Source organism: Xiphophorus hellerii, chromosome 17 (genome assembly GCF_003331165.1).
Source record: "Xiphophorus hellerii strain 12219 chromosome 17, Xiphophorus_hellerii-4.1, whole genome shotgun sequence".
Taxonomy (NCBI): domain Eukaryota; kingdom Metazoa; phylum Chordata; class Actinopteri; order Cyprinodontiformes; family Poeciliidae; genus Xiphophorus; species Xiphophorus hellerii.
The window spans coordinates 2,744,234-2,764,143 of record NC_045688.1 but is presented as its reverse complement, the minus strand read 5'-3'; the positions used below and the strand labels follow the sequence as shown (position 1 = coordinate 2,764,143).

The 19,910-nt window shown below is 40.6% G+C and overlaps 1 protein-coding gene across 13 annotated transcripts in view; it reads right to left on the bottom strand.

Moving 5' to 3' along the window:
* grip1 (glutamate receptor interacting protein 1) overlaps positions 1–19,910 on the bottom strand; it is a 67,639-nt gene that overhangs the window by 23,716 nt on the left and 24,013 nt on the right. For 3 of the 13 annotated variants that reach the window (XM_032589478.1, XM_032589472.1, XM_032589474.1), the window contains exon 2: positions 1,311–1,391. Coding sequence is in view for 12 of the 13 variants with exons in the window: in XM_032589472.1 (XP_032445363.1) it covers positions 1,311–1,391 (81 nt within the window). In the remaining variant the exon portion in view is untranslated. Of the gene's footprint in view, positions 1–1,310; positions 1,392–8,539; positions 8,890–18,797; positions 19,299–19,910 lie in introns of those variants that run through there. The other 10 variants (XM_032589466.1, XM_032589476.1, XM_032589468.1 and 7 more) reach the window with 6 other exon arrangements.

Here is a 19,910-nt window from a genome sequence, read left to right as displayed (position 1 = left end):
AGGAAGAAAGCCAGCCTCACAGGAAGCTCTATTTCTGTAGACGGGCTCTTTGCAGCCTGAATGTGAACTGTGCCTCCTCTGTTTCACCGCTGATGAAGCAGCATCAACCTCCAGTCTCTGTGCCAGAAGTTCAATCGGGAAATTTAACCCGCAGCACTTTTTTAAGGCTGTGATTTAATGGAAATGCAAAAAACATTTAATTTTACCAACTGCTTGTCACTGGATACCAACAAAGTGAATCCAACTGGGAATGTAAAACGTCAAATAGGAATATCTACTTGACTTTATGTATTAAACACTTAAATAAAATAATACAGTAAAATTAAATTAATTAAAAATTTAAGCAAATGTAAAAAAGCAAATAAAACACAGCAAAAAATAAATAAATAGTGCAATTACATTAAAAATAATTCAGACTAAATGCAGTGGAATGTATTAAAAAATAATAATAATAACAAAGCATTGCAAAAATTATAATATATTAAATTTGAAGCAATATTTTATGTCAAAACAAATAAACTGTCAGACACATTACATTTAATCAAAATAATAAAAAACAAGATGAAATAAAATTAAAATTTAAAAAATATTTTAACCAAAACTAAATAACTAAAATATAATCCAGTCAATGCAAAACAATTAAAAGAATATACTACTTTATTAACCCCCCAAAAAAACAATTAAATATGCCAAAATATAATTAATTAAAATAATTTTAAAAACATATTCTTCCAAAAAATCCAAACCAAGTAGTTACAGCACATAAAAATATAAGTAAATAACGCTTAACAAAATTCGATAAACAATTTTTAAGATCTTAAGATAGAACACAAAAATATAAAAAAATTAAAGAAAATCCAAATTAAGTCAATAAATATAAGAAGGCAATTAAAAAAAGAATCTAAATAACTAATATAATAAAACCAAAAAAAATACTAAAGTGTTTCTAGCAGCAACGGTTTCAGAGGAGTGGAAACCATCATATGTCTCCAAGAGATTTTCTTCTTACTGGTCTCACTGGTGTAAACACATTAAACAAACATTTCCACCAGTTTCTGTAAATGGTTTAAACTCTTCCTTATAACAAGCACCAATTTCTCGCTCGTTTTCACAGAAAGCAGTCCTAACTGGGACAGCAGCTCCAGGTGGGAGCAGATAAAGTGCAAACAAAGCATCTTCCTACAACTAACGGGAGGAAAACATCAGCTGTTCCTGTTCTCCACTTTTAGCTGCCGTCTTCATTACTCCCAACCACAGGAATCCCAGTAACACATTTTAAACCATCAGCAGGATGATGGTGGGAGTGTTACCTGGAATACTCTGCCTCCTGATGGCCAGCGCTCCATCTGGAGGTCGCGACCCGGCCGAGTGCTTCGTGTACGGCCCTTCATCTGAAAGGAAAACACAGAAAAACACACCATCATTTATTGATTTAAACTCCAGTCAGCTGGATTCAGAACAACATTTGCTTCAGACATCCCACCAACAACTACTGGTTAGTTTTAAACATATCTTAAATCATTCTGGGGAAAAAGAAAAACTTTCTGTTTCATCAGTTCCTTAAACTGGTTTTCAAGCTCTAGCCATTCATTTAAAGGGGAATTATAATGGAAAATTCACAATTTGCAAATCTTTGTACTTCCCTTTTTTGTTTCTACTGCTTCTAAAAACAACTAAAGCGCTTAAAAAAAACAGCAAGGCATGTTTTTTGGTGTCTGAAGGAGTCATTTCAAAAACTCCTAACTGTTAAGTCACATTCCGCGTGCACTGCACCGTTACCTAGCAACCCAAGCAGAGTTCTGCCCGTTACCTAGCAACCCAAGCAGAATTGAAGCATGGTTCTACAGCTGTATGCAAGACAAGTGTTTTGTTTTTGATCGGTCAGTTGATACAGATGGAAAAATTCCACTGCAGTAGCCAACGTTCGACCAAAAGAGGGCAGCACTGAGACAGTTTCAGGCAAAAATATTGCAAAACTACATAAATGTGCAAAAAACATCAAAATTCACACAGAAACATAAAGATGTCACCCTAAATAACATATTTAGACAATTTATCAACACAAAAAACAATACAAACTTTTTACTTGTCTAGAAGACAATCTTTTGTTTATCTTTTGTTTAATGAGTAAAACAAAAAGTTTAAGATAAAAAAACTGTCAGTAAATACAGACTGATGGTTTGATTTAATTATGAGTTTTAATCCAGTTAGAATCTCAGATTATTAAAAGAAAACATCAAAATAACCAAAAGTTTTCCGTCGAGCTCTTTACTGTTATTGTATTTTGGCTTCCTGTTGGGCTGTAATTTATTCTAATCTGATCTGGATCGGCTCTGTTCGGTTCCAGCAGCCGGGCTCAGAAGCAAAATGAGATTGTGGAAACACTTCAATGTTTTCCAGCCATTGTGAGGACATCGCTACCCTGTAGGTTCAGCTTGCACTGAAGATCGTTTCTGACCCTAAATCTACGTCGTTCTAATAAAATTTCAGGATTGTTTTTATTTCGTTCTCCAAATTGAATCCCCTGAATGTGATTGTTTCACGTTTTGGTCCCCAGTACACTTGTAACACACACACTCACATTCAGACCATATCTAAGTGAAGATGAAAGCTGAGCCTCCTCCTCCTCCTTCAGATGTAGGGCAGCAGCATCCAGCCTTTTCTGTGCTCAGCAACACTACTATGTACTCAACATGCTCCGTATAATACTGCATAAGGCTCAAATAAAAGCTTTGGATGAAATGCTGACGTAAATTCACTCAGACTGAGGATTAAATTTGCATTTTCAGTGATGCTAAAATATAAACAAGCGATGTTTGTTGCGTCAGAACATCCTAAAATCAGGTGAACACCAACAAAACATGACACTTCGCACCATCTCATTATTTATTCAAAAGACATGAAACCCAAAAGCAGGAGCGGGGAGTGAAAACCAGCCCTATCCATCACTACATGAGGGAAAGTAACAGCAAAGGATCTTTAAAAACGTTTAAAAGGAGTCTGTACTTCTGCAACCAGGGTAAAATAATAACCTAGTCTTAGTTTGACTCATTGGTTTGTTGTTCTGATTTTGTGTTTTTACAAACAGAATAAAGATTTCCTGATGTATTTTAGATTTTGAGCAAAAATGATTGGATCCAGTTGACTTTTATGAGTAATTCTACAATAAATTCATGTTTTTTGGCATCTGGAAAATGAGTTGTTTGAAAAACCTCTGGAATGCAAGCAGGCACTGCCCGTTGCTTAGCAACATAGGCAGAGTTCCAACCGTTACCTAGCAACCAAAGCAGAGCTCCAGCACATTTGGTCAGCTGGTTTAACCGGTGTGTGTGTGTTGTACAATGACTGCTGGAAAAGTCAAGTGTTTTATTGTTGACTTACCATCCAGAAACCCCTTGCTGCATTCCCGTTGGTTGTGCAGGAGGCGTTACTAATGCTTTTTAAAGATGTATGGTTGTATAATTGTGCATCTGTTTGAAATGTTGAGTTTATTTGGATGTAAAGTGACGAATAACTAAAACTGGGCAGAACTAAAGAGACAAAAATTTCATTATTATGCAAAAAAATCTACCGAACATGTTTTTTTTTTATCGCCCCGCAAGGGCTCTTTTTGTGGGCTCTAGTGTCCATTTTTTCAAAGTAGGCTGGCAGGAAAGGGGGTTGGGGGAAGACATGCGGTAAACGTCGTCGGGTCTGGGAGTCGAACCCGCGACAGCAGCGTCGAGGCTACGTTTGCCTGAATGTGGGTCGCGCTAACCCCTCCGCCACCACGGCATGCCCCCTACCGAACATGTTTTGTATAGGCCACACACCTACCCTAATTTGTTCAAAGGAATCATCGATCACCTGGACAAACCCTGCACAGTAATCTAGATTTAAATGAGTCCATTTGTCCAAGCAGGGCTGGACAAATGGACAAACAAGAATAAAAAGAATTGAGGTGTCGAAACGTCCCAGTCAAAGCTCAGACCTTAAGAGAGCTTCAGATAACAGGTGTAACAAACAGCTCAGGTCAGTTTGTTGTTTTGACGAAGGTCTCCTCACAGCGCCTGCAGATCGATACGGTTGTTCTGAGTAATTCCCTTCGTCCCGTGGTGAAGCAGCAGGGGGTCCCTGAACAGATCGATGGCTATAAACTGAGCGGTGCTGGCAGAAACCGACTGGATAACACTTCTCAGGTCCTGGCTTTCATTTTGGGAACGAATAATGTAATAATTTACCTCATTATATCCCCTAAATGTCTTTAAAAATGATCTAAGGCTTGCTGCTTATTAAAAATAAACAATATTTGCATTTACATTCATAACTCTTGTCCTGCAGCTACTATGTGGGGTTTCAAAGCTGAGCTGTGCTTTCAGTTGTATATTTAATATTCTCTGAGGAGCACAGCGACACACTGACGCTCCGTACCTTATTATAGACTCATTCAAAGCCGTTTAAAATACACAGGCGAACCGAAGGAGCAGCCGCTGCGACGGAGACAAAGCTTTTCTCCGAGGGTTAAATTCAGATGTTGAGGTGCTGCTTTAAAAACCACCGAGTCAAGATGTTTGGCTGCGAGAGGAAACCTACTGAGCCACTTAAAAAGAGCTGCGAAACTTCAAATGGAGCCAAAAATGATGAAAGTTATTCCCCAGCTTGATCCTGGGAGTCCTGGGGCTTGGAGTGGAGGACGGGGTCCAACTTGCTCAAGTGTTTGCTGTGATTCCCGTAATTAAAAAGGAAGAAGAGGGGAAGAGCGGAGCCAAAGTCAGAGTCTCAACGGATTTCAGGCAGACGAGGTTCTGGTTTCCAGTCTGGTTCTGCTGCTGGGACACGGAGGAAGCGGCTCGTTTAATCCAATAAACCATCTGCTGTTCAAAAGGTTAAATATTAGGGGTATTTTTTATAGACATCTAAATATAGATAACAAAAGGAAAGCACATTCAGATCAGGTGTTCTTGTTAATTTGTGAATACACAAAATTAATCCAATAAATTACGTGTCTGGGAATACGGCTTAAAAATAACATCCTGATTTTTTTCATATCAGATCCAATTAAATGACTTTCTTTTCTAAAACAAGAGAAAATATTTTCAAAAAGTGGATTTTATTTCAATCAACCGGTCACTGAGTTGAACGATAGAGTATTAAAGTCAGCCACACCTGACTTGAACACTGACAGCACAGATTAGAAATAATGTTTGATTTTACTGATGTTGTCAGAGGAAGGAAAGATAATTTTTTACATTTTACATCCAATAGCAACTCACTACTATTTTTATTTCTCCACTGATTCATTATTTGATGTAAAAACAGACATAAAATCAAAAGTACACGTGATATAAACAGAGCAGAAAGTGTCCTGAAATAAACTCCAGCTGCCAAAAATGTTTTGTTCCAACACTGTTGCTGTTTGTTCAGGATTTAGCCATTCAGACCTAATCTGGATGTTGTTTTCACCTCGTCTGTGAGGCTGCAGCACAATCCTGGTTGTATAATGATAATTCAATTGAATCTGTAACGTCCCAGTAAACCGTGACATTGAACCAGCTAACTTTTGAACTGTGTAAACAAGAGAAAGAAGCACAAACGAAAAGAAACAGCAGATAAAAAACATACAAACCGAAACATGAAGAGAAGCACAAGCCATAAAATCAGAGAAATTAAAAAGGAGTTTACATTTGATATGGACTGAATTTTTTCTTTAAAAAAATAAGCAAAACAAAAAACAAGCCTCTGAAATTACAACAAAAATAAATCTAAAAGTTCCTACTTTTCATTTTTAGTAAAATAAATTTGCAACAATAAGGAGAGAATGTGTGACTGAAGCTAACATTTCAGCATCTTAACTAACATAACATTACGACAGCGGCATTAATGTAACGCAACTAAATACACGAGTTAAACTTGAACTTTTCTCAACTCTTATGTAGAGAAGAGAGGAAGTTGAATGGTAATCATTTGGCTTCCTAAAAAAACTTATTCTGTTCAAACAGTTATTTAGAAAAATGGAAAGTCTGAATCAGTTAGAGGAATGTCTAGCTGAGTTTTGACAGAAATCAAGCTTCAAATGAAAGTTTTTAGTCACTAAAGTCCAACCTCAGTGGACTGTGCTCCCCAACAAGAGCTTTTAAATCTCTCTGTATGGTGCTGGATTGTCAAGTCTCTCATTTCATAGAAGTTTCACTTGGATTTTTCAAAAGATAAATCACTAGATAAACTTTAATTGAAGCTCATTTTTGTCTTTTTGTTATGTTCGAAAAATTCAGTGTTTTCGACCAAGATTATTCTTTCACGTTATACAATATATTTATTTATTTTAGACAATCAAATGTATATAACTGCATAGCTACAAGGTAAAACAATAATGAAAAGAAAACCTGTCTAACAAGAGTGATTATAGGGAGAAATCTCTGTAAATCCTAAACATTTATAATGACAAATTCAACAAAGATCCCAGGATAGCACTCCTGACATTGGAACCTGGAGGGTTACAGTTAAATAGACAACTGTCTCTTTAAAATATTGATACTTTCGTGTAAAAAGAAGCCGGATGACATGCAAACCTCCATGGACAGATTCCTGGCTCCATACAGCAGAAACTGACTCATTTTTTAGAAAAAGTCAAGGCTTTGACTCCCTGAAGGGTTTGATGAATGATGCATGCTTCTTGTCATATTCATGTTGATGTTTGATTTGACATTTTAAGAAAGCAAACGGTTGAAAGAAGAGCTGTTTTTGGCTGTTAAGTCAGGTAAATTATCCTGTCTTAGCCAGGACTGAGAGAAAAACACTTCACATTTGAACAATTTAGGATTTTTCCACCTGACTCGGTTTGATTGGGGACAAAAATTGCAACATCCGTTACATTTACAGCTGCTGTGGTTTTCACACTACACTGAGTCAAACCAACCAAATCCTTTGAAAAACCTGTTCCCCTCCTCGCCTATGGGGGCGCTGCACCAAGAACTACTGAAAGAAACAACACAAAAACCAAAGAAGACACTGACCTCAACTTCTTTCTTCACAACATGCAAAGAAAAATGGTCTCCACAGGTTTTAGTGGTTGTTCTTTTGTCTTTGGCTAAAAACCACAAGCAATTTAGGCCCACAGGTTTGTTTTGGTTGTATTTACCCAGAATACTCTGCGTTGTAGTCCACTTCCTGCTTTCGGAGCGGTCTCTGGTCTGCTTGGTGTTCAAATATGCATTCGAATTGCACCAGAGTTCACTTCAACCGAGTCCACACCAAGATTTTTAAGCGGTTTTGGTCCGATTACACATTCACACTCCCCCAAACGAACCGAACCTTCTAGGCAAACAAACTGGAGTTGCGTTAAAGCGGACTGAGTTCACTTTAATCAAAACAAGAGAAGAATGTAGGTCTTGTTTTGGTAGCGAACTCTGGTGTAGTTCAAATACATCTGTAAAAGCCAAACAGACAAGAGCAGAAAGTGGACTAAATCGCAGGGCATTGTGGGTAAATACAAGCAAAACACACACACTAGGCTACAGCTAGCATGAAAAATGTGATGTATGTTTTTACAAAAGACAAAAGCAAAACACTCCAACCGCTAAAATCTGACGCCACTCCATTTTTGTTTACATTTTGGGAAGAAAGTTGAGCTCAGTGTCATCTTTCTAGGTTTTCATGCAGTTTCCTTCAGTGGTTCTTGGTGCAGCGCCCCCACAGGGGAGGAGGGGAACAGGTTGTTCATTTAATTTGGTTGGTGTGAAAAAGAACCACAGCAGCTGAAAATGTAAAAAAATTTTGCTGTTTTGGTCCCAATCAAACCGAGTTTACCAGACTATCAGGTATAAAAACATCCTAGGTTTGTAAGTAGACCAAACTTCAACTTGGGAGAACCCAAAAGAAGTCTGGTTCTTTTGGGTTCTCTCCAAAAGAACCAGACTTTGTAGGCAAACAAACTAGAATTTAATTCAAGTGGACTGAACACAGTCAGTGTAAGAATCGAGGCTTTGAGGTGGACCTGAAGAGTCGAGTATGAGAAGTTTGACTTTAATCTCGGAGAATAATATTTCAGCGTGACACAAACTCTTTCCGACAGGAGAGAAAAAAGCTCGAGCTCACAGTTTCGCCCTGAAAGTTGTGTCACAGCGATGAAAAGCAAAAAAAAAAGAAGCAGCCAAGAAACACCTGAAGCTTCAAACCGGATGGAGAGACGGAGAATCTGATCAGAAACAAACAAACAACCAGCCATCGCCTGCCTGCTCTGCTTCCTGTTCACACATGAATATTAGATCCTGGATAATAGGACGCTGCCCGGAGCCGCAGCAACCTGCAGCCATCAACTGGATGGATCCATCAGGAGATCGTGTAGCACACGCACACACACACGCCCACCCACACACACACACACACACACACACAGCTGGCTGTAATGCCCAATAACCCCTTCTCCTCTCTTCATGTTCAATGTCAGCAGTTTGCCGCCAGAGACACACGACCAGCATGCAGCATGTATGTTGCATGCTAACGCACAGACACACGCACAGACACACACCCACACACACATGCACATGCATGCTGTCTCTACCTTTGTTCACCCTACGCAGAATCTGGCAGCGACACTTAAACGACACGGCGATCATAGTGAAGCCGAGCCGAGCGTCGCCTCCCCCCCGAGCGCCATGCAGGTGCAGCAGCCGCCGATGAAGAACGGGAAAGAAAGACAGGAAAAATGGGAAATACTACTCTTCCTCCTCCTCTTTCTCCTCCTCTTCCTCTGCGAGCGGCTGAGAGACGGAGGAGCTCCTCAAAACGAAACTGTCATTGAAGGCGGGAGAGGGAGGCAGAGAGCGCTGCAGATGTGAAGCTCTCAGATAAAAAAATAAAAAAATCAGCCAGAGGGGAAGAGAGGGAGGAGAGGGGGAGGGGGAGGAAGAGTCTGCGCAGACTGGAGGAGGAAGAGGAGGAGGGAGGAGGGACGAGGGAGGATGCTGTATCTCACCACTGGACTGAGCATCTGGATGGATGGATGGATGGATGGATGGATGGATGGATGGATGGATGGATGGATGGACAAACGGATGTTTGGATATTTGGATGGATGGATGGATGATAGATGGATGGATGGATGGATGGATGGATGGATGGATGGATGGATGGACGAACGGATGTTTGGATATTTGGATGGATGGATGGATGATAGATGGATGGATGGATGGATGGATGGATGGATGGATGGATGGACGGACGGATGTTTGGATATTTGGATGGATGGATGGACGGACGGATGTTTGGCTATTTGGATGGATGGATGGATGGATGGATGGATGGATGGATGGATGGATGGATGGATGGATGGATGGACGGACGGATGTTTGGATATTTGGATGGATGGATGGACGGACGGATGTTTGGCTATTTGGATGGATGGATGGATGGATGGATGGATGGATGGATGGATGGATGGATGGATGGACGGATGGATGTTTGGCTATTTGGATGGATGGATGGATGGATGGATGGATGGATGGATGGATGGATGTTTGGATATTTGGATGGATGGATGTACGGACGGATGTTTGGCTATTTGGATGGATGGATGGATGGATATTTGGATGGATGGATGGATGGATGGATGGATGGATGGATGGATATTTGGATGGATGGATGGATGGATGGATATTTGGATGGATGGATGGATGGATGGATGGATGGATGGATGGATGGATGGATGGATGGATGGATGGACGGATGTTTGGCTATTTGGATGGATGGATGGATGGATGGATGGATGGATGGATGGATGGATGGATGGATGGATGGATGGATGGATGTTTGGATATTTGGATGGATGGATAGATGGACGGATGTTTGGCTATTTGGATGGATGGATGGATGGATGGATGGATGGATGGATGGATGGATGGATGGATGGATGGATGGACGGATGTTTGGATATTTGGATGGGTGGATGGATGGATGGATGGATGGATGGATGGATGGATGGATGGATCAATTTTACTGTTTTGGTTATAAACTAAAATAAGTTCTGTGATAAATGTTCTACTTTTGTTATTTTAATTTAATTTTTAATAATTTATATTTTAGTTTCTTATATATTTTTTTAATTAAAAAATTATATTTTTACTTTGAGTTCCTCTGAACCCTCAGAAGAAAATAACTGATTTTCTACTTAATAATATTTATTACAATAATAAATATTGTAATAAATATTATTATTAATATTAATATTAAATATTATAAATTGTTCCATGTTAAATTTAACCACAAAATGAAAAGAGAGACGACAAATCAGCAGAAAAAGATTAAACAGCCAAAATGAGCAGCATTATTAACAACAAATCCGATAAAATCAATTATTAAATTGACCCAGACTAATTAAACGGTCCGATTCTGGAGGTTGCAGCTGTTTAACTCCTGACGCTGTGAGGACCAATCAGCGCTCAGCTCCTGCGTAGTGTGCCATGTGATTGGCCGGCAGCTGATAAGGGGGCGTGTCCTGCAGTAGGAAGTGGTCAGACATGTAGGTCAGTGTTCCGGCAGCAGATTACAGCAGATTAACGTCAGTCATTGTGTATTAAAGGTATAATCTGTGATATTTTACTATAACCGCTCTGTCTCTCTCTCTCTGTGAGCCTTCCTCAGTCCGTGTCTCCCCACCAGCATCATCATCCTCAGTCCAACAAAGACTTCTTATGTCTCAGAATCTGATGTCTGCTGCCCCCTGCTGGTCAGATTTACATCAGATTCACCTTGAGACTGTTACGCCTCCTGATGATGATACGACAGCGCCGCAGCTTGAAGCTACAGCTCTACTGTTTATCTTTAAACCAAACTTTTTACTTTTCTTCTTCTTTTTTTAACTTCCAGTAATATTTAATCTCAGTATTTGGCTCTAAAAATCAGAAAAAATAAATCACAAAATAGAAAGAGCAACATAAAATCAGAACCAGCTGAAAAAGGGCAGAGATTACAGCTTAAAGATTGAGATTCTGGAGAAATTACTGAACCCGTTCAGAACTGGAACAGAACCAGAATTTAAAGGTACCAGAACCGAACAGAATCAAAGATGGAGGAAGTGTAACACCCAAGAACCAGAGAAATGTGGAGGAAATAAAGACATGAATCCAACACCAGAACCACAGGAAGTTCTATCCGATTAACCATCAGACCAGTCAGAAATGGGTCTGACAAAAGTTCTGAAAGATCCAGCCAGAACCAGACAAATGGTTCGGAATCAGCAGAACCAACTCCAACCAGATTAATTTAGAAAATATTTAAAACCAGAACCTGCGAGAAGCAGATTCATCAAAGCAAAGACCCAAATCAGTCAGAACCGAAACCAGAAAACCTAAATAATTTAAAGCCAGAACCAGAACCAGTAACAGTACCAGTACCAAGAGGATACAATATAAAAGAACCCAAACCATTCACAACCAGTTTAAATCAATAAAACCCAACAGAAACCAGAACCAGTAACCAGTTAGATTAGAACCACTGTGGAGTTTCAGGACCAGCACATTCAGAAAGACCAGAGCTGGTTCAGAACCAGACTGAACCCAGACCCAAATCAAATAATAAGCCAGAAAAGATCCCAGAGCAGTTCGAAACAGAACCAGAACACTTCAAACCCAACAAATTACCAAAAATAAGAAACATTCTGGTTCAGTGGAGGTCCAAACCAAACAGAACCCATCCTACCTGACAATGGTTCTGAAACCTTCAAGCAATGGGATTCAATCCGAGCTAAACCCAACAACTCAAAACCAGCTGAGCAGATCAGATAAATCCAGACAGAACTGGACTCAGAAGAACCATCGAATGTATCTTGGATCAGTACCAGTAAAACCGTTAAGAGAACATCAGAAATGAAGAAGAACCAGCTGAGATCCATAAACCCATCAGAACCAGAACCCAGATAGATCTGGACTCTGGGATTCTGAACCAAAAGAACCAGAACTACATGGATCACAGTGTTCCTCGAGAGTCTAAAAACAGAACCAACTGTTATCTATAAAACTGGTTCTGAAAGATCCAAAGAATTCAAACAAGATAAAATGAAAAAAATCTGTTAAAATCCAACAAACTGGGGCAGAACCAGCTAATGAACCAGAACCAGCTAACGAACAGAACTAGTTGTATCATAAATCAGAAGGTGGATCCAGCAGAACCGAGAAACCGGGCCAAGATAAGCCGCTATCGCGACTAGAACTGGGGAAAGTTTTCAAAATCTGAAGAATCAGAACCAGGAAAAGAGTTACAGGAAGTAGAACCAAAAGAAACCAGAACCAGATTCAGCATCGATGCAAGCCAACCGGTTCCAGCGCAGAAAGGTTCTGCTGCCAAGTGCCCAAGTTTACGGACGTCCCTGAACGCACCTCGCGTGTAATAATACACCGTCGCGAGCTGATGAAGCCCGTCCCGCTGCTGCCGAACACACGCGCATGCGGCCGCAGCGGTTACCATGGAAACAGGCCGATGAATAATTGAGGGGCGAGAGCGACCCGCGACGTACAAAAGAGTGATTTTACAGATGAAAGCAGAGCTCACACACACACAGACAGACACACACACACACACACACACACACACACACACACACACACCAACCCCCCAACCACACACACACATTCCAGGTTATCATCACAGCTGCTGGCAAAACAACAAAATCGGTGTGTGTGTGCGTGCGTGCGTGTGCGCGTGTGTGCATGCGTGTGTGTGTGGGGTGGGGTGGGGGGGGGGGGGTGGGGGGTGTGTGTGCGTGTGTGTGTGAACACGAGGTTTTGAGTCACCATGACATCTTCTTCTGTGTGCGCACATAAACTGGGTGTTAATAACACGCCTCTGTGACGGGAAGAAGAAGAAGAGACGTGCCACCCCTTAATTAGAGAGAATAGTCTCGGCCCAACAGACCGGCTCATGTGAGAGGCGGTGAAGATGGGATGAAGCCACGACACACTGAGTCCGACCAGAACCAGAACTCTGCCTCCGACTTTTCCAGGTGGAGTAAGAATAAAAACAAGACGTGACAAAGAATCCAAGTTGTTTGCATTGTTGTCCTAAAGCAAAAAGGTCCTAGTTTTGAATCCCTCTGAGTCCACAAACGTGACCGCCATCTTGGTAGGCAAGCGCAGCTTAAAGCATCAAATACGAATCCACAGAAGTGTGTCGACACCTGGGAAATATGTATTGGTGTCTAAATCAACTTTGGGTCCAGGTGGCGGTGGAAACGCTCTCCTGAATACGGCGGACCAAACCGCACCGACCGACCTGTGCCGTATGTGGAATGAAGGTAACTAAAAAAGCAAAAGACAACCAGCTTTAGCTAGTCCGTTAGACTCGGTTCAATCTGGGACCAAAACTGCAACATTTGTTCTATTTCCAGCTGTGGTTCTCTTTCACATTACACTGAGTCAAACCAACCAAACCCTTTCAGCATCCTGTTCCCCTCCTCGCCTGTGGGGGCGCTGCACCAAGAACCACTGAAGGAAACACTGAGCTCTACTTCCTTCTTCATGAAATGTAAACAAAAATTGAGTGCCATCTGATTTTAGCAGTTGCAGGACTTCTCTTTTGTCTTTAGCTAAAGACCACAATTCATTTCTTTTGCTAACGCTAGCTAGTTTGCTTTGGTTGTATTTACCCAGAATGCTTTGCATTGTTCTCCACTTCCTGCTTTTGGAGCAGTCTTGGCGTTAACATTGAAATCGCACCAGAGTTCACTTTAACTGAACAGTGACCGAGGTTTGAAGACGAACCAGAGTTCGCATTTTTGGGCTGATTAGCATTAGCACTTGAACGAACTGGACGTTGGATTAAAGCGGACTAAAGATGTGGTGTGGAATTTCAGCAGTCCCAGAGTTTCAACACAGATTATAGAGAAAGTTGTTTCAAAGAGTAAGTTTTTCTCAAACTAAAAAGAAATTATTCAAATTGCCACATTGACCAATTTTCCCAGCCATGTGAGTAAAATATGAAGCTGCAGATTAAGAGAATAAAACATCAGCAAGAACAGAAACCAGCAGGACGTCCTGAGCGTTAGAAATATGGAAAGCGCCGGGTTTGTTGCATCACTCAGAGCCAGATGTACCTAATGAACTGGCAACTGTCTGCAGGGAATCAGAGGGGGAAAAATGAGGAAGTTGTTCTTTAATTTAAAAGAACTAATTAAACATCAAATCCAAATAATGAGGGGAAAGCGTAGTGAATCCTGAGAGGCCTGCAGATTAATTAATTGCGTGGATTTCTGCTCTACTTTCCGCCGCTCGCTCGTGTGTGTTCATGGGCTGTGAAGATAATCGGGAGAAGAACGCCGCCTCCGGACGGAGCGGCTCGGCGCCAACGGCAGCTGACGGACGAGTGGAGGACGTGGGCCTTGGAGCCGGCGGAGTCGAGGGGAGTCTAACACATTCACACATGGTAAAAAACATGTAGGCGAACGCTTCATGATGGGTCTGCTAATGGCAGCCAGGAAGGGATAAAAACAAAGATGTTCCTGCTTTTAACAGATTTGTTTCCTCCAAACAGGAACAATCAGACAAAGCAGAGCTTCCTGATCTTTCATCTCCGTCACGTTGGACACAGAGATGTTAACCGAGCGCCGATTTAAGGCATTAATTAGCACGTTTTCTATGTCAGCAGCCTTCGCATCACACATGACGGCTGTGAGCTGCACAGCTCTGAGCTCTGGATCATCCAACCGTCACTTTCTCTGTGTGTTAATGTATGCATCATAATATTTCTGCACATGATGAGACGACGGAGCGGTCGGAGAGGGAAGGTGAGACAGGAGACAGTGACTGCTAAAAATATTAGAAAGCTGCTCATCATCAACAGATCTGAGGGGGAAACATTTAATCTGAGAAGTTCAAAGTCTGACATTTTGTCATGTTGCACCACAAACTGAAAGGATTTATCCCTCATTTCATATTTATGAGCGACTTTATGTTGCTGTACCACATAAAGTCCCAATAAAACACGCTGCTGTTTGTTGGTGTAACATCACGAAATGTGAAAAAGTTCAAGACAATATTTATTAATACAGCATAATAAATAAAGATGTAGGGGGCGCCGTTTTTAAAGTTACACAGTCATAAATTAACAGCAATAATTTGGGTTATTTAGCCTGTAATAAGAGGAAAAATGGGGCTTGATTTCCCAAAGCCGTACAGTTACCATTTGTTCTATTATAAAGGCCCCTTTTAATTAGATTGATGCTAAATATTTAGCTTGACAACTAAATATTTAGGTCAGAGATGCATAGTTAGCTTCAAGCTGCAAAAAATACATATTTATTTTTTGCTGCTGGTTGATTGTCAGACATGAGTCAATCTGTCCAAGATTGATTCAGGGAGTAAATAGAGAAGATTCAAGGTGCTGCAAAGGCCTAGTCAAAGTCTAGACTGTTAACTGTGGTGGGACCTCTAGAAAAATGTCTGCTTCTCCACTCTGGTAAATCCTCTGATGTACTGCTTTGTTTTTGCTCATTTGCTCAGAAAATTGTTTTTTATGTCCTGTGATAAATAATAGATTATAATGTTATAAAATTTAGATTTATGTCCAAAAAGTATTTTTTAGGAATTTATATCGGTCCCAACTTCTACCTGAGACATTGATCACTTAGTCTGCATACATTTTGTTTTCTAATATTTATGAGAAACGGATTCATGTATTCATACAGTAATAATTAAGCTACATAGTTGATTGGAGTAGATCAATTAAACTACATCGATGATTAAAATGTTAGATTTGTAAAAATGAGCCTAGCACATAAACACATCTCCCCTTTGAATAGAAATGTGACTCATGAGGGGGAAAAGATGTAAAAACCCAGGTATCACCGATTGTCACGTTAATGTTGGTAAAGACATTAAATCAGGGAGTAAAGCCCCAATAAAGCAGGTCTGAGGAGAGTTTCTGTGTTTGTCTCCGGGTTAGTCAGTCAACCAGCCATAAATCGCTTTCAAATATAATCACACGCTGCAATGACCACAACACACACCCTGAATCGGACGATGGCTTCGAGAAATGCCTTTTGGCAGCTCTGCAGCACAAACACACACAAACTGTACATTCCCAAAGCAGGGTCAAAGTTCAGCAGTAAATCTCAGCATATAAACACGCTCAGAAGTCATGTTTTAGACGATTAAATTCGCACACAGAGTTGTTTGTTGGGTCTTCTTTGGGGAAAACCAGCGAGAGGCGGCCAAACAGAATCGTTAATCAGTTTGGAAAAGTCCAGTCGGCGGTTTCTCTGAAGGTTCGCAGATGGCGACAGGAACCAGGGTTCACCCATGAAAACCAGCTGCAGGAAATCAAACACTAAATATCCTCTCTAGTCATCTAGAAGCAAATATGTTGGTGCTTTTTTTAAAAATCCCATCCTTTAAAGCCCAGAAATCGGGATGAAACTTCAGATTTTAACAACATTTCTCCGACATTTCCAGACCATAAACCACCTAAAAAATCAGCAGAACAAACCAAACTGTGGAAACTGTAACTACATTACAACCTCTTCGCAATTTTCATCAAGACTACATGATAACAGGTGCAATAAATCCCATTTTGTTCACCATTACCTTCAGCATTCTGGGCATCTGCTCCACTAACACTCCATCCAACCGGAAAATAAATATTAGCATCCAATCCTGTGAACTGCAAACACTACAATGACATGTACAGTATGATATACAGTATGTCACAAGTATTCAGAAATAAACTTGAGCGAACTGTTAAATCCAATATGTCTGTTTCATCCAGGCTGTGAAAGAGAGAGAGAGAGCCAGACTTCAAATTTTAAATAGGATTTTTTAAACCAGGTGAAGCTAAACTGCGACTTTAGGAGTTATGGGAGGAACAAATTTACATGCAAAGAAGGTTATTTATATTTTAAATGCAATATTTATATATTTTTTTGTACAGTTTTGGCTTAATTGCTGCTTTTTGTCTGTTGTTCTTTAAGCAAATGTCCTTCTTTTGATGTCCCAGGTGCCTGAAACAAGTCTGAACGTTGTCACTTCAATAGATTGATTTGTTTGGTATATTTAGATCCAAACTGGCCTCAGAGGGTAAATCAGAGTCTAAAAAAGTAAAAAACCTGCAGCATCAGGCTGAAAGCGCCACCACGCCCTGCCACCTTTTTAGCAACAGATCCAGTCTGATCTGACGGCATCAGATCCACAGAGGCCTGATTTGTAAATTTATTCAGGGACGGATGGAAGAAGCTGTCAGAACAAAGACAGCTCAGCTTTGTCCGACACGGCCGTGTTAGAAATAAAAGGGTTTGGGTTGTTGATGAAGCAAACACCTGAAAACGGTCAAATTTAAACTGAAATTAAAGATGAGAGAATAAAGATTGGAACAGGCCTGATTGATTGGAAAGTCTGAAGATGGAAAATATATTTTTTTATTAATTCTTCTACGGTTGAGCATTAAACTGATTTTATCTATTAATCAAATTTTTGGTTTTTGAAGATTGACTCTTTGGAAAATTTGGATTTTTCTTTCACCAATGTAGTCCTTGCCCAGGGCGGCCATCTTGGTTGACAAGCACACTTAATAATACGAGAATAAAGTGGCGACTTCATGAAAACTCCAAAAATAACAAAAAAGTAAAAGTAGAGCATCTTGTGAAGCTATATGTTGGTTTTACAAATAAGGAAACACTTAATATTTTAACACATCAGCATCAAATTATTATCAGTAGCAGAACTTTGAAACTTTTGTAGAAATTACTGAGTATTTTGAAGAAAGAACAAGACAAACTGAGCTGGATGCGGCAGAAGCTTTTTCTTACAAAAAACAATTTTCACATAATTTTAAGATTTCTACTGGTAAAATTGCATCTTTTTACTGCTAATATTTTGACTATGTTGTTATAATTACACCAAAATCCTGCGTTGTGCAACTCACAGAAGGGATGACTGAAATAAAAAAACACTTTTTAAAAATATTCTCTCATTTGTAATTTTTTTTTTAGGAAAGAAAACAAAAAAGTATTCAAAAGATTACATTTTTAAGCCATATTGCTTAAAATGGCTTTTTACAAAGAAGGTTTTTGCTCTAAATTGTTCTAAACTAACAATTCAAACTACTTTCTTATAAACCAACAACATCCAGTTTGATCCAGTTTCTCTCAAAGATCAATAAACTTTAATTTCTAAAGAATACCAGTTCATGATTAATCAATTACTAAATTAGTTATTTCAATAATCAAATCATCACGATTAATTGTTTTAGCGCTAAGATAAAGTACATACAAAGCAGCTGCAGTCGCAGGTTTTATACTTTTACTCATTTTTCTTAGACTGGAAGAAAAACATGCTGTGTTCTTTCAGCAAATTTTCTTTTTTAGAGTGTATACTCCAGCTTGCGATTACTAAATTAGATTAATCACGATAAATCATGTCCACCAGGAGAAGTCTGATCCGTAAATAAAAGCTAAGAAGAGGATTCCTGCAACGCTTGTTGAAGTTCAGCAGGATTTCACCGCAACAGAAACCTGGAATTATATGAATTTCCCACATTCCTTCCTCCTGTAAACACTTCCTGCCTTGTTATTACCAACGATCCACCTGGACACCTGAGCAGGCGTGTGTGCCGTAACTGAGAAAAGACCTTCATCTATAATGGAGAAGCCGCCACGCGCTCCTATTTTCACCTCATTTTAAAGTCAAATCGAAGGGAACCTCACGTGCACCTGCTCCCTGCGCCCAGCCGGGCCGCTTTAAATGCCCCGGCGTCCTCTGAGAAGGACTCCAGCCCCAGCTTGGAGCTCCTTCAGCAGTGATAATCTGTTGATAAGCTGCCCTGCCTGCAGCACTCACTCAGAAGGTGTGTGTTGTACTTGCTGGTGTAGTAGTAAACGTCTTCATAGCCTTCCTGGTAGTCGTCGTCCGCCCGGTACCGCCTCCCTCGCCGCCTCCGGCTCAGGAGGCGCAGCAGGGCCAGGAACCTCTCCATCCCGGCGCACCACGGGTCCAAACCGGGTCCAAACCGGGCCGGGCTAAGCTAGCAGCGATGCTGAGGACGATGAGCGAGCTACACACAGGCAGACGGGGAGAGGGAGTGGGATCAGGTTTCCTCCTCCTCCTCTTGGCTTTTTGCTTGCTGCTGCACTCACACACACACACACACACACACACACACCTCTGGACGCCTCACACACACTCTCTCTGACACACTTGCTCTTTGTATTCTCTGCAGCCTTCCTCTCCTCCTCTGTTCCAGTCTTCTTTCAGCGGCCTCGGCCAATCAAAAACCTCGCCTCACACACACAAAACACTCCTTCATCTCAGCTCTCCATTGTGTGCTTCCTCTCCTTCATTAGCTCCTTCCTCCCTTTCTTTGTCATCCTTTCCTCCTTCTCATCCATGATTGCCACCTTCCTCCTCCTCTTCACACTCCAAGGGGGAGGGGAGGGCTCTGGATTCCTCGGCATCGTCTGTAATTGCGCGCTGAGAGGAAGAGGCGGCGGGGTTTTTTTTGTTTTGTTTTTTATCTCCACTGGTTTTCTGTCTTCCACCTTTCTGGAAACAACACCTGGTCAGCGTTTCTCAGTTTGCTCACTCCGACCGGACCAAAGAGCAACACCAGCATTCCCCGGAAAACGCTCAGAAGTTTCCGATTCTGCCACCATAGACCAATATTTTACCACAATGTGTCACAGAAATCACAAACTTCATGCTTTTTATGGAGATTTTATGCAACAGACCAACTAAAAATTTCACTCAGAAATCTGAAAAGCAGGGCAGGGTGAGAAATCAATTTGATCAATTAATTAAATGTTTGACTTTTGGAGAATAAGGATTTTTTCACGCCTACGGTGGCCATCTTGTTTTACTTCTTCTTACATTTGAATTAAGATTAAATTTATGATGGGATATTAAGGCCAGGATTCAATTTATTTATTAATTACCTGAATAAAGTCGCAATATTAC